This window comes from Anguilla anguilla, chromosome 1 (assembly GCF_013347855.1).
Source record: "Anguilla anguilla isolate fAngAng1 chromosome 1, fAngAng1.pri, whole genome shotgun sequence".
NCBI classification, from domain to species: domain Eukaryota; kingdom Metazoa; phylum Chordata; class Actinopteri; order Anguilliformes; family Anguillidae; genus Anguilla; species Anguilla anguilla.
The window spans coordinates 72,977,595-72,989,357 of NC_049201.1; the positions used below are offsets into that span (position 1 = coordinate 72,977,595).

An 11,763-nucleotide genomic window follows, 5' to 3' on the forward strand; every position below is an offset into this window, starting at 1 on the left:
GTGTGAGTGTGTGAGTGAGTGAGTGAGTGTGTGAGTGTGTGTGAGTGTGTGAGTGTGTGAGTGTGTGAGTGTGTGTGTGTGTGAGTGTGTGTGAGTGTGTGAGTGAGTGAGTGTGTGAGTGTGTGAGTGTGAGTGTGTGTGAGTGTGTGAGTGTGTGAGTGTGTGAGTGTGTGAGTGAGTGAGTGAGTGAGTGTGTGAGTGTGTGAGTGTGTGAGTGTGTGTGAGTGAGTGTGTGAGTGTGTGAGTGTGTGAGTGTGTGAGTGTGTGTGTGTGAGTGTGTGAGTGAGTGTGTGAGTGTGTGAGTGTGTGAGTGTGTGTGTGTGTGTGAGTGAGTGTGTGAGTGTGTGAGTGTGTGAGTGTGTGTGTGTGAGTGTGTGAGTGTGTGTGTGTGTCTGCGCAGTGGGCTTACAGAGCGCTCCGTTGCTTCGGCAGGTGTATATGTACCAGCTGTTCCGCAGCCTGGCGTACATCCATTCCCAGGGGGTCTGTCACAGGGACATCAAGCCCCAGAACCTGCTGGTGGACCCCGAGACCGCCATTCTCAAGCTGTGCGACTTCGGGAGGTGAGTCTGTGTGTCCGTCCGTCCGTCCGTCTGTCTGTACGTCTGTCTGTCTGTACGTCTGTCAATCCCCTCCCCCCCCCCCCCCTCCCCAAAACGACAGAGAACATTTACAGCCTCCAAAATGGCAGCTTTAAAGCCTTTGCTCGCTTAGCGCTTGAAGCCGATGCCTAAATGGCGGTTAGTCTCAGATACGCTTTTTACGATGCACTTTGCGGAGCCGCTGTCTGCCCGCCCCTGTGACAGCTTTACGCGCGCGCAGTAAAGCTGCGGGTTCGAGGAGCGTAAAGGTGGCCCTCGGTGCGATGGAGAGTTAGGGGGGCGCGCCGGGGCCGCTGTCAGGAGCCGTTAAGCAGCTGCCGAATCGGAGGCTTCCGAAATGTTGGCGGGAGCCAGCGGGAGGTGGGGGGGGGGGGGGCGGGGGCGGACATCTTTCAAACTGAAGTGGAAAGTGCCTGTCCCCAGTCTCGCGTCTGTCCAGGTTCCTTCCCAGATGTCTTCCCGCTGGTGATTTGTTTTTTTTAAACCCCCTTGCTTGCCTTTTGGGCATTCAGACTTTCTCTTGCCCACTTTTCCTATTTCCCGTGTTTCTGTGAAGTGTCTTTGTGACGGCGTCTGTGTAAAAAGTGCTATGCAGATTAAATAAAATTGAATTGAAGTGACGGTGGTTCCGATAGTGCCTCAAAAGAGCCACCCCTCCCCCCCGTCTGCCCCACCCCTCCCTTTCTCTGCCCCACCCCTCCCTCTCGCTGCCCTAACTTTTTGCCCCACCCCTCCCTCTCTCTGCCCCACCCCTCCCTCTCGCTGCCCTAACTTTCTGCCCCACCCCTCCCTCTCTCTGCCCCACCCCCCCCTCTCTCTGCCCTACCCCTCTGCCCCCCCCCTCCCTCTCTCTGCCCCCCCCTCCCCCCCCCCCCCCGCCCCGCCTCTGACTCACAGTCAGCCCGTGGGCTCATTACTCATTGATGGAGGGCCGTTAATCACTGTCCACTTGCGCTGGTTTCCTGTTTCATGTTTCACTATTTGCTGAGCGCGTGCCGCTGCTGAACCGTTTTTAAACGCGCGGCCATGGCGATGGCGGCTAACGGTCTCGTGTTGCTCTGTCGGAATGAGAGCGGGCCCGGTCAGCTGAAACATCAATTTCACGTTGTATAGTTGTCAGCCTCCCATTATGCACATATATACACATATGCGTGCGCACACACATGCGCATACACACACACACACACACACACACACACACCCCATTACTTGCCTTGTCAGGGCTTCACGCTAGCACTTTTTCCAAGGGGCACATGTACTGCTACGTTGCAAAATTTAGGAGCGCACTAATGCAGCGAATGTGCTCCTAAATAATTTTTTTCGACTAGCACACATCAAATTTCAGGAGCAGATTCCCTGTTTTTCATGCGTCTGAGAAAATGGAGTAGAAACTTTAGAGCAAAAATGTTTGTCGTTTACATACCTGGTAAATACCTATGTGAAATACCTGGTGCACAGATGAATGGTTGTGAGGGGCATGTAGAACTCTTGGTTCGATTCTTCGCTGACATGTCCTTCCTGTCTGTCCCTGCGTCCGTGTGTCCGTCCGCGCGCGCAGTGCGAAGCAGCTGGTGCGGGGCGAGCCCAACGTGTCCTACATCTGCTCGCGGTACTACCGCGCCCCCGAGCTCATCTTCGGCGCCACCGACTACACCTCCAACATCGACATCTGGTCCGCCGGCTGCGTGCTGGCCGAGCTGCTGCTGGGCCAGCCCATCTTCCCCGGGGACAGCGGCGTGGACCAGCTGGTGGAGATCATCAAGGTGAGGGAGGCCCGGGCTGAGGGGGGGGGGGGGGGTGATTCGCGCTGTCCTGTCTCAGGAGTCACGTGACCTAGCCACCCTTAAGCGACGTGTCCCCTCGCGTCTGCACACGTGCGAGTTTGACCCCCCCCCGATGTTCTTCTCCCCCCCCTCGCTTCTCTTCCAGGTCCTGGGGACCCCGACGCGGGAACAGATCCGTGAGATGAACCCCAACTACACAGAGTTCAAATTCCCACAGATCAAAGCACACCCCTGGACGAAGGTGCGTCGCTGACAAACGGCGAATGCGTATTTCGAAAACTTATTTCACTTCTCGGTGCGGCAGTACATCTCCAGTCGTACCTTCTGACGCGTTTTAACAGAGAATGCAGCTGTAGTGTAAATGTTGTACGCGTGTCACCGTTCTGCTGTTCTCAAGCCCCCCCCCTTTAAAAAAGAGGCTTTTTTTTTTTTTTTTCCCTCTGTCACAGTTTTGTAAATTCTCACATGCAGTTGTGAATGCAGATAGGTCTCATTTGCACCTCCCCTTGTCTTCTTGCCTCTTTTTTAAAGGGGGGGTGGGGGTGTCCGTTTCACTGAAGGTTGTCAGTGAAATTGTAGCAGTGCTAGTAATCACACTAGTTCCTGTGTAAGCGGTTGCGTAGATTTTACTTCTCGGTCCGTCTGTCAGAACTCGCGCCTTTACTTTGAAAGAATGTGGCCTAGTGTGGGGGTGGGGTGGGGTGTAAGTGGGGCCGGAGGTGAGTTGGGGGGCAGCGCTGGAATTTTACACTGCGCTAATGAGCACTGCGTAGTGACGCTGTTCCGGAAGGTTCTGCGGTCCGCGCTCACCCCGTCCTGCCTGCCTGCCTGCGCAGGTGTTCAAGCCCCGCACCCCTCCGGAGGCCATCGCCCTCTGCTCGCGGCTGCTGGAGTACACGCCCGTCACGCGGCTGTCGCCCCTGGAGGCCTGCGCCCACCCCTTCTTCGATGAGCTGCGCCAGCCCGGTGCCCGCCTGCCCAGCGGCCGAGACCTGCCCCTGCTCTTCAACTTCAGCCCCGTGGGTCAGTCTGCCCCCTCCGCCCGGGCCCTGTGGCAGAGCGCTGAATCAGCACTGTGCTCTACCGTCCCTGCATTACACTGAATCAACACTACCATCTCTCTGTTATCACTGCATTACACTGAATCAACACTACCATCTCTCTGTTATCACTGCATTACACTGAATCAACACTACCATCTCTCTGTTATCACTGCATTACACTGAATCAACACTACCATCTCTCTGTTATCACTGCATTACACTGAATCAACACTACCATCTCTCTGTTATCACTGCATTACACTGAATCAGCACTACCATCTCTCTGTTATCACTGCATTACACTGAATCAGCACTACCATCTCTCTGTTATCACTGCATTACACTGAATCAGCACTACCATCTCTCTGTTATCACTGCATTACACTGAATCAGCTCTACCATCTCTCTGTTATCACTGCATTACACTGAATCAGCTCTACCATCTCTCTGTTATCACTGCATTACACTGAATCAGCTCTACCATCTCTCTGTTATCACTGCATTACACTGAATCAGCTCTACCATCTCTCTGTTATCACTGTATCACACTGAATCAACACTACCATCTCTCTGTTATCACTGTATCACACTGAATCAACACTACCATCTCTCTGTTATCACTGTATCACACTGAATCAACACTACCATCTCTCTGTTATCACTGTATCACACTGAATCAACACTACCATCTCTCTGTTATCACTGCATTACACTCAATCAACACTACCATTTCTACCATCTCTCTGTTATCACTGCATTACACTCAATCAACACTACCATCTTTACCATCTCTACCATCTCTGTTATCACTGTATCACACTGAATCAACACTACCATCTCTACCATCTCTCTTATCACTGTATCACACTGAATCAACACTACCATCTTTACCATCTCTACCATCTCTGTTATCACTGTATCACACTGAATCAGCACTACCATCTCTACCATCTCTACCATCTCTGTGTTATCACTGCATTATACTGAATCAACACTACCATCTCTACCATCTCTCTGTTATCACTATCACACTGAATCAACACTACCATCTTTACCATCTCTACCATCTCTCTGTTATCACTGCATTACACTGAATCAACACTACCATCTCTACCATCTCTCTGTTATCACTGTATCACACTGAATCAGCACTACCATCTTTACCATCTCTACCATCTCTCTGTTATCACTGCATTATACTGAATCAACACTACCATCTTTACCATCTCTACCATCTCTCTGTTATCACTGTATCACACTGAATCAGCACTGCCATCTTTACCATCTCTACCATCTCTCTGTTATCACTATCACACTGAATCAACACTACCATCTTTACCATCTCTACCATCTCTGTTATCACTGCATTACACTGAATCAGCACTGCCATCTCTACCATATCTCTGTTATCACTGTATCACACTGAATCAGCACTACCATCTTTACCATCTATACCAGCTCTCTGTTATCACTATCACACTGAATCAGCACTACCATCTTTACCATCTATACCAGCTCTCTGTTATCACTATCACACTGAATCAACACTACCATCTTTACCATCTCTGTTATCACTGCATTACACTGAATCAGCACTACCATCTTTACCATCTATACCATCTCTCTGTTATAACTGCATTACACTGAATCAGCACTGCCATCTCTACCATCTATACCATCTCTGTTATCACTGTATCACACTGAATCAGCACTACCATCTTTACCATCTATACCATCTCTCTGTTATAACTGCATTACACTGAATCAACACTACCATCTTTACCATCTCTACCATCTCTGTTATCACTGTATCACACTGAATCAGCACTACCATCTTTACCATCTCTACCATCTCTGTTATCACTGCATTACGCTGAATCAGCACTACCATCTCGACATTGTTCTAGACATGAATCGACACTATACTCTGTTTACCATCACTCCACTGTCTCACTGTGTTAACGCTATACTCTCATTGTATTCCAATTCCATACTCGCAGTCACACTGTACCCTCTCTGTCAGCACTTTGCTTGCGCTCTTTTGCAGTGTACTCTCTCAGCAGACAGTCACTGTACTCTGCTGCAGTCCACTGTATTGTGTTTAATTGAATGTACATACGTTTCTCATGAATTGGTGTTCGCGCTGGTACAAAAGGCATGTAAATAGAAATGATTATTACACTGGCTGGTTTAAAATGTCACCTGGTTACTATTGCAGAATAAATATCTGCCTGACGGGTGTGTACAGAATAGAGAGCAGGGCTCTTTCTTATTTCCTTTGGTCTCATAATGCTGCATTGGTGAACCGCGCTCTAGTGTGATGTATGAAAGTCAATTATTCATCTTCTCATCGGTCCTGTACTGTATTCCAGTGAACAGAGTCAGAGTGTCCTTCAAAATTGCAATTTTTGATCTTCAGTGTTGATGTTTTTTTCGACTCGTAGAAAAGCAGAGGAATTGAAAATGGCGGTAGTGCTGTAAGGACGATGCCCGCCGTGTCGATGAAGCGCGGCTCGCTGCCCGCTCTGTCTGTCTGTGTCTGTCTGTCTGTCGGTTTCTCTGCGGTCTGTGCGTTAACCTCTGTCCCCCCCCCCCCCTCATCTGTCTGTCCCTCAGAGCTGTCCATCCAGCCCCAGCTGAATTCCACGCTCATTCCTCCTCACACCCGCGCGCAGACATCGCCCGCCTCGCACGGTACGTCCCGCACCGATCACGCCGCGCGGTTACTGCGCTGCTCCTGGGTTCTGTAGTTTTTCAGATGCCGGTTTGCACACCTTCCTGTAGTTTCCTGAGAATTCCGAACGAATCCTGATAATTGACCGAGACCTGCATTTTTGTCTGTCAAATTTTGTTTGCAGTATTGGTGAAATTCTATGATTCTTTAAAAAAAAAAAAAAATTCAGTTAATCTGCAGGGATTGTGCTGCTCTCTGAATTTCAAATAAGGTTTCAAATGAGTTATCAGGGGAAAATACAAATTATATGACTGCCTTTGAGCTTGCTTTGCATTAAACGCCCCGCTATACTGTGGTTGGTTGCAGGATGAAAACCTAATATTACTCAGAACTTTACGTTATAAAGATTAGTGCCCATGAACATTGGGCAGGGCAGGTCACATTTTTCTGGTTACCTACGGTGTTATGCACCCCCAACCCAACCCACCCCCCTCCCTCCTGAGTTGCCCTGCCTCCACTTCCACACTTGCGATTGCAACCTTGCTGTTGGGCTGCGGTTTGAGTTTGGTCATTTTTAGTGAACTCGTCTGCTGGACCGTGGGCATTTGGCAATCAGCCCCACAGATGTACTTTCACACTTAATGCACTTAGTCAAAGGAATATACGCATTTCAGGGAATTACGCCATCGACAGAGAGGTTTTAAATTGGCACTGATGTAAATTGCACCACTAACCTGTTTATTTGCAGTGCTGCAGAATGACTTTGCAGATTTAGCTTTCGCCTTGTCCAAAGCAGGAAGTTGTGTGTATGAAAATGGGGCAACCTGTCGATTGAGAACTGACTTCTGTCATCATGAACATGCCTAGGTGAATGAAGCAAAGTGTTAGAATATTCTAGTAAATCGATCTAAAATGCTTGGCTCACAGTTCTTTCTTTAAGAAGTCAACCATGAGCCAGTCAGACTCATTAATAGTTTTACCTTTTGTAGAACTCATTTTGTTAAAGTATTACATTTCCCGAAATATTTTATGCTTATATTTCGTATTTGCAATTGTCAATGTATGGGATTGTTTCTTAAACTCCATGATAAAATTGTGTTGAAGTGTGTTCTTTCCACAAGAGGGCAGTATATAGTCTTTTTTTTTGTGTATAATCCTAAAAAACATTTAAGCACTTAAGACAGAATGAACAGCACAGCTGAAGGCTGAAGGGGGGGGGGGGGTGGGGGCAGAAACACACTCAGAGTATCTGACACACGCGCTGGCGCTTTACCCTTGAGCGGGGCATTTAGCCTGAAGTGTTTGAGTAAATATCCGGCAGTTTGAGGGGATTTTGTGTGTGGAGGGTGTAAGCTGCGCTCAGTCGCTCTGGATAAGAGCTTCTGCTGAATGCCTAAATGAAAAGTGTGGATTAAGTGCATCATTTTGGCTTTTATTTTGGCATAACAACACTGGAGCTTTTCTCTGTCGCTGTTTTATTGAACTTTAATGTGCTCTGCACTGTTGTCTATAGCAGATGGCTCCTGTGATTTTGCTTTTAATTATCATCATCATTATTATTTTATTATTATTCTTTTCTGTTTGGGGACTAATCTGGCTCATTTTATTGTCTGTTGGTGGAACCATGGGTAAGCAGAGTGCTCTGAACCATCCCCTTAGCATCTACAGTGAACAGTGCCTTTAAACCAAGCCTGATAGTGCTTTGCTCAGTGAACATAATTTCTGATTTCTGTTTGTCTTTCTCTCCAGCAGAGGGCAGTGTGTCAGACAGCCCAGCCCAGCCAAGCTCAGCACCTGGAACTCTCAACAACAGCACCTGAACACCCACCCCTCTGTCTGTCTGTTGGCCCCCTCCCCTCTTCCCTACTCCTCTTCCTCTCCTCCCACCATTATTGGCTCCAAACTGTAGTCAACTGATGTACACACACACACACACACACACACACATTTTACGGCTCACACATTTAATTGTATTTGAAAGTTCCAGTCAGTCCAGCCTTACCCTTCGGTAGTTGGAAAATCAGCTGGTACGCAGTCTATTCGTGTTGTGCAGCAGGGTATAAATGGGAGTTTCACTGCATCTGCATTGACTCCTGTAAGGTCAGTATAGATGACGTACAGGCTCGATCGACTGAGGTCCCGTGTCTTGTCCAGTACTTGACAAACGTCATAGTAAAGCCTGGCCAGTTTAGTCAACCTGTCATGTTCCTGGCAAAGGTAACGTGTGATGTGATAATTTCATTGTCAGGGGAGATTAAGGGGTAGGTTGTCTGTATAATAATCTTGATTTTTTGATTTTATCTTTTTTTTTTTGTTTTGTTTTTAGTGTTTATTTATTTGAATTTCCAGAGTTTTTATGATGACGGAAAAAACATTGCTCTGACAGTGTATATATAAATGGGGTTAAATGTCCTTGAATTTATAGCGTAGACTGACAGTAATCACTTTTTCCAGAGGTCTTAAAACGTGCTCGTCGGGCATGTCTGGGCTCTGGGCCAACGCTCCCACCTGCTGGTGGATCTTGGTACTAATCAGAAAAATCCTCAAAATCCGTTCGCGCAGATGGCTTCATTGTCTGGATTAATGTTTCTTTACAGCAAGATCGGCTTCTTTCTGCAGTTAGGCAGTTCTGTGTTTGAGCTCTCTGGGGCTTGAGAAGGGGGGGCATTGTGGGGGTCTTCAGCTACTGAATCAGTATATCGCTTCACGTCTCAGTCAGATCTTAAAATGCCCCCCCCCCCCCCTCGCTGTTCTCCGTACCATGAGAATAAACATTAGATAAGGTCATTTGGTTCTGCATGTAAATGGAAAAGAAAGTTTGTGGTTTTATACTTTTTATATTAAATTATAGAAAAATTGCAACAAAAATGATGAAACGGCTGTTTTGTTTCTTTTTCTTATTTTACTTGTACATTTATTTATTTTTATTTTTGATAGGGGATTTTAGAGGTTTTACTCTTGGCCAGAGGTGGGGGGTGTGAAATCATTAGTCATATAGGTGTCGAGTGTCCCTTTGGCTGCTACCCAACTGAATAAATCTGGTTCAGCTTTGAAAATGTTAATGTGCAAGTCTTAATGTTCACAATTTTAAGGAGGGACCTTTTCAAAATCGAGAAGCGCACATTCGTTTTATGTTCATGTCTGCTGGTGTGTGTGTGTACACGCATCGAAGTCACTGAAGCAGAAAACGCAAATATTGTCGAAACATTTCTTGGCTTTGCGACTGCAGTCGCAGGGAGGCTGAGAGGAATGGAAGTGGTTCATCTTGTGTGGTCTGGAAAGTTTATAAATTGTATTGTCCACTAGGATGCTGGGTCCTTTTTGGAAAGCGGTCGAAGCTGTGTTTGAAATGGTATAAAATAGTTTTTTTTTTTAACAGCAGTTTCACAACGTTGACTGGCAGGGCATGGTATTGCATGGTGATGACTGTCATCTCGCCTCATTCACTTAAAAGCACTCCCTTTCTCTCTCATTTGCATGCACCCGGTTTGGCTTTCTGCCTTTTCATTGGTTGGCTTCCTTGCACGCACCGGACGAGTCGCCAGTTCGCCAGACGCACGGCAGCTTGCAGGCAGATGTTTCTCCAGCTCTGGCTGCAGCACCTCTGCTCGTAAAGTGTAGCTATGTGTTGACGTATTGGTTTAGTAGGGGAGATTTGTGTTTGATGTGACCAGGTGCGGCAAAGTTGGAGTTCCCATCTCAAGGTCACAAAGTGCTGTTTGTCACATTTTCATCCAGTCTAAATTTATTTTATTTTTTTTTCCCCTGCCTGGATGCACATTGGCTCTGCATGTCATGGTGTGTGCCTGTGTACGTGTTTGTGCGTTTGCGCGCGTGCGAGGGGAGGTGTGGAGGCTTCATGTACTGTAAATGAGTTGTAGTGTACCGCATGACTGTGGTGTCCCGAGTGTACTTGTGTGTTTGTAGATCTTAATCGCTCACTTAAAGAACTTTTTTTTTTTTTTTGGTTGGGGAAAAAATGCACTCGACTGCTACCCTGATCGCCGTGGTTTCGGTCATTAGAACTTCCAAACATATAATTACATGTTTTCTGGTTCACTGCTAGCTACTACAGTCCCCTAGCCCTCCTCCCACTCACACACCGCACAGATGGATCAACAGGCTAAATAACCTCAAACTGTTTTGGAGCCCCCCCACCCCACCCCCTTTCCCTTCCTCTCCTCTGACCCCCCCCCCCCCCCCCTTACTATAGCTAACCTGTAAATATCGACTACTTTTATTTTATTTTATTTTTTGTTATTCTTGTTATTATATTGTTGTTCTTGTAATTTTCTTTTTCTTCGGCAGAGCAGAGCTGGCGTAACCGTGACCAGGCTCTCTCCCCTCAGTCCTGCAGTCTGTAAATACAGTTTTATTTCAAGACCTGGTTCAGCAGGGAAAAAACGAAACAAAATGTACTGTTTTTTTCTCTCCCTTCATTTCTCTCTGGTCATTCCCCCGTCCCCCCCCCCCCCCCCCCCCCCTTTAAATGTTATTGTGTTGCTTTTATTTATTGTGCTTCTGTTATAGGGTTGGGTAGGGGTAGGTTTAGAAAGCTTGCTTTTAAAATGTGCGACATCCAGAACTTTGGGATGGTCTCTTAAGCAAGAATCTGGCATTAGCAGGTAAACGCCATATGCATTCGGTGGAGCCATACGTATTATCTGTTTTAATGTGAAGGGAGCGTCAAATGGCTTTGGGATGCAGCTGCACATCTAAGTTGGATCTCCATGGAAACATCGATGGAAGCGGTGCGCTCAGCACGTGGACGCAGCTGAGCGGAGTGACAGTTGAACGGCCATCGCCTGTTGTTTTAGACTGTCCTGCTTCCCCGTCTCTTCTTCTCCACGTTGTTTCATGGTGTACGTGAATGCGGTGGTGCAGCCCTGTGTCAGGTGCTTTTTCGTGCGCGCGCGTGTGTGTCTGCCTGTGTATAAGCGAGAGAGAGTGTAAGCTGAATGTGTGCCGTGGGCGGGCGGGCGCTCTCCTGCGTACCGGTTAGTTCCTCTGATGTTTGACCCTTTGCTGTATCCCACCCAAATGAAGAAAATAAGTGTAAATGTTTTCTTTCAGCATATGTTATGGGTTGGTTTTAATTTGTCGCAATTGCATTTAACACCTGCTGCAGGTGTATTGATATGTCAGCAGGAGGAGCTGTTGTGGGAAGGGGTGTAGGGGAGAGAGAGGGAGGGAGAGAAACTGTGTTTTTGTTTGTTGGTATAAAAATAATTAAACTCATTAATAAAGTGATGAAACTGCTATGGGCCTTGGCCGGTGTGCGAGTTGTAATTTACACTGTAAGAATGTAGCCGATGGCAAACATGCACACATTTTCACTACAACACAATTTAGTTTTGGCAGGGAGTTTTAATAGGATGTTTAATTCTGAGTACAAAACGTGGAATATATAATATAACTATATAAAATAGAAGTAGCTGGGTGTTTTGAACGTTGATGCTATGAGATGAGAGGCAAAGGGGTAATACATTTTTAAAAGCAATTGCCTTTCAATATAACATTTTGCACTGAAGAAAGCCAGGTATTGTTTCAGATGGCCGGTTAAATGTTAACTGAACAACGATAGGCATTGACATAGCTGTGTTTTTGTGCACCTAACTTAAATTATTCGTACTAATGAATGGTATTCGGGACAGACAATG

The 11,763-nt window shown here is 46.9% G+C and overlaps 1 protein-coding gene across 2 annotated transcripts in view; it reads left to right on the forward strand.

Moving 5' to 3' along the window:
* The window catches only part of gsk3ab (glycogen synthase kinase 3 alpha b), a 24,509-nt gene extending 13,147 nt beyond the window's left edge, over positions 1 to 11,362 (forward strand). Inside the window, exons 5-10 of one of the 2 annotated variants that reach the window (XM_035412526.1) lie at positions 433 to 563; positions 2,161 to 2,365; positions 2,532 to 2,627; positions 3,223 to 3,409; positions 6,046 to 6,123; positions 7,853 to 11,362. In XM_035412526.1, the coding sequence (XP_035268417.1) occupies positions 433 to 563; positions 2,161 to 2,365; positions 2,532 to 2,627; positions 3,223 to 3,409; positions 6,046 to 6,123; positions 7,853 to 7,923 (768 nt within the window). In that variant the 3' untranslated portion in view covers positions 7,924 to 11,362. The remainder of the gene's footprint in view (positions 1 to 432; positions 564 to 2,160; positions 2,366 to 2,531; positions 2,628 to 3,222; positions 3,410 to 6,045; positions 6,124 to 7,852) is intronic. The other variant, XM_035412533.1, reaches the window with a different exon arrangement.
* Positions 11,363 to 11,763: the final 401 nt, after the last annotated feature.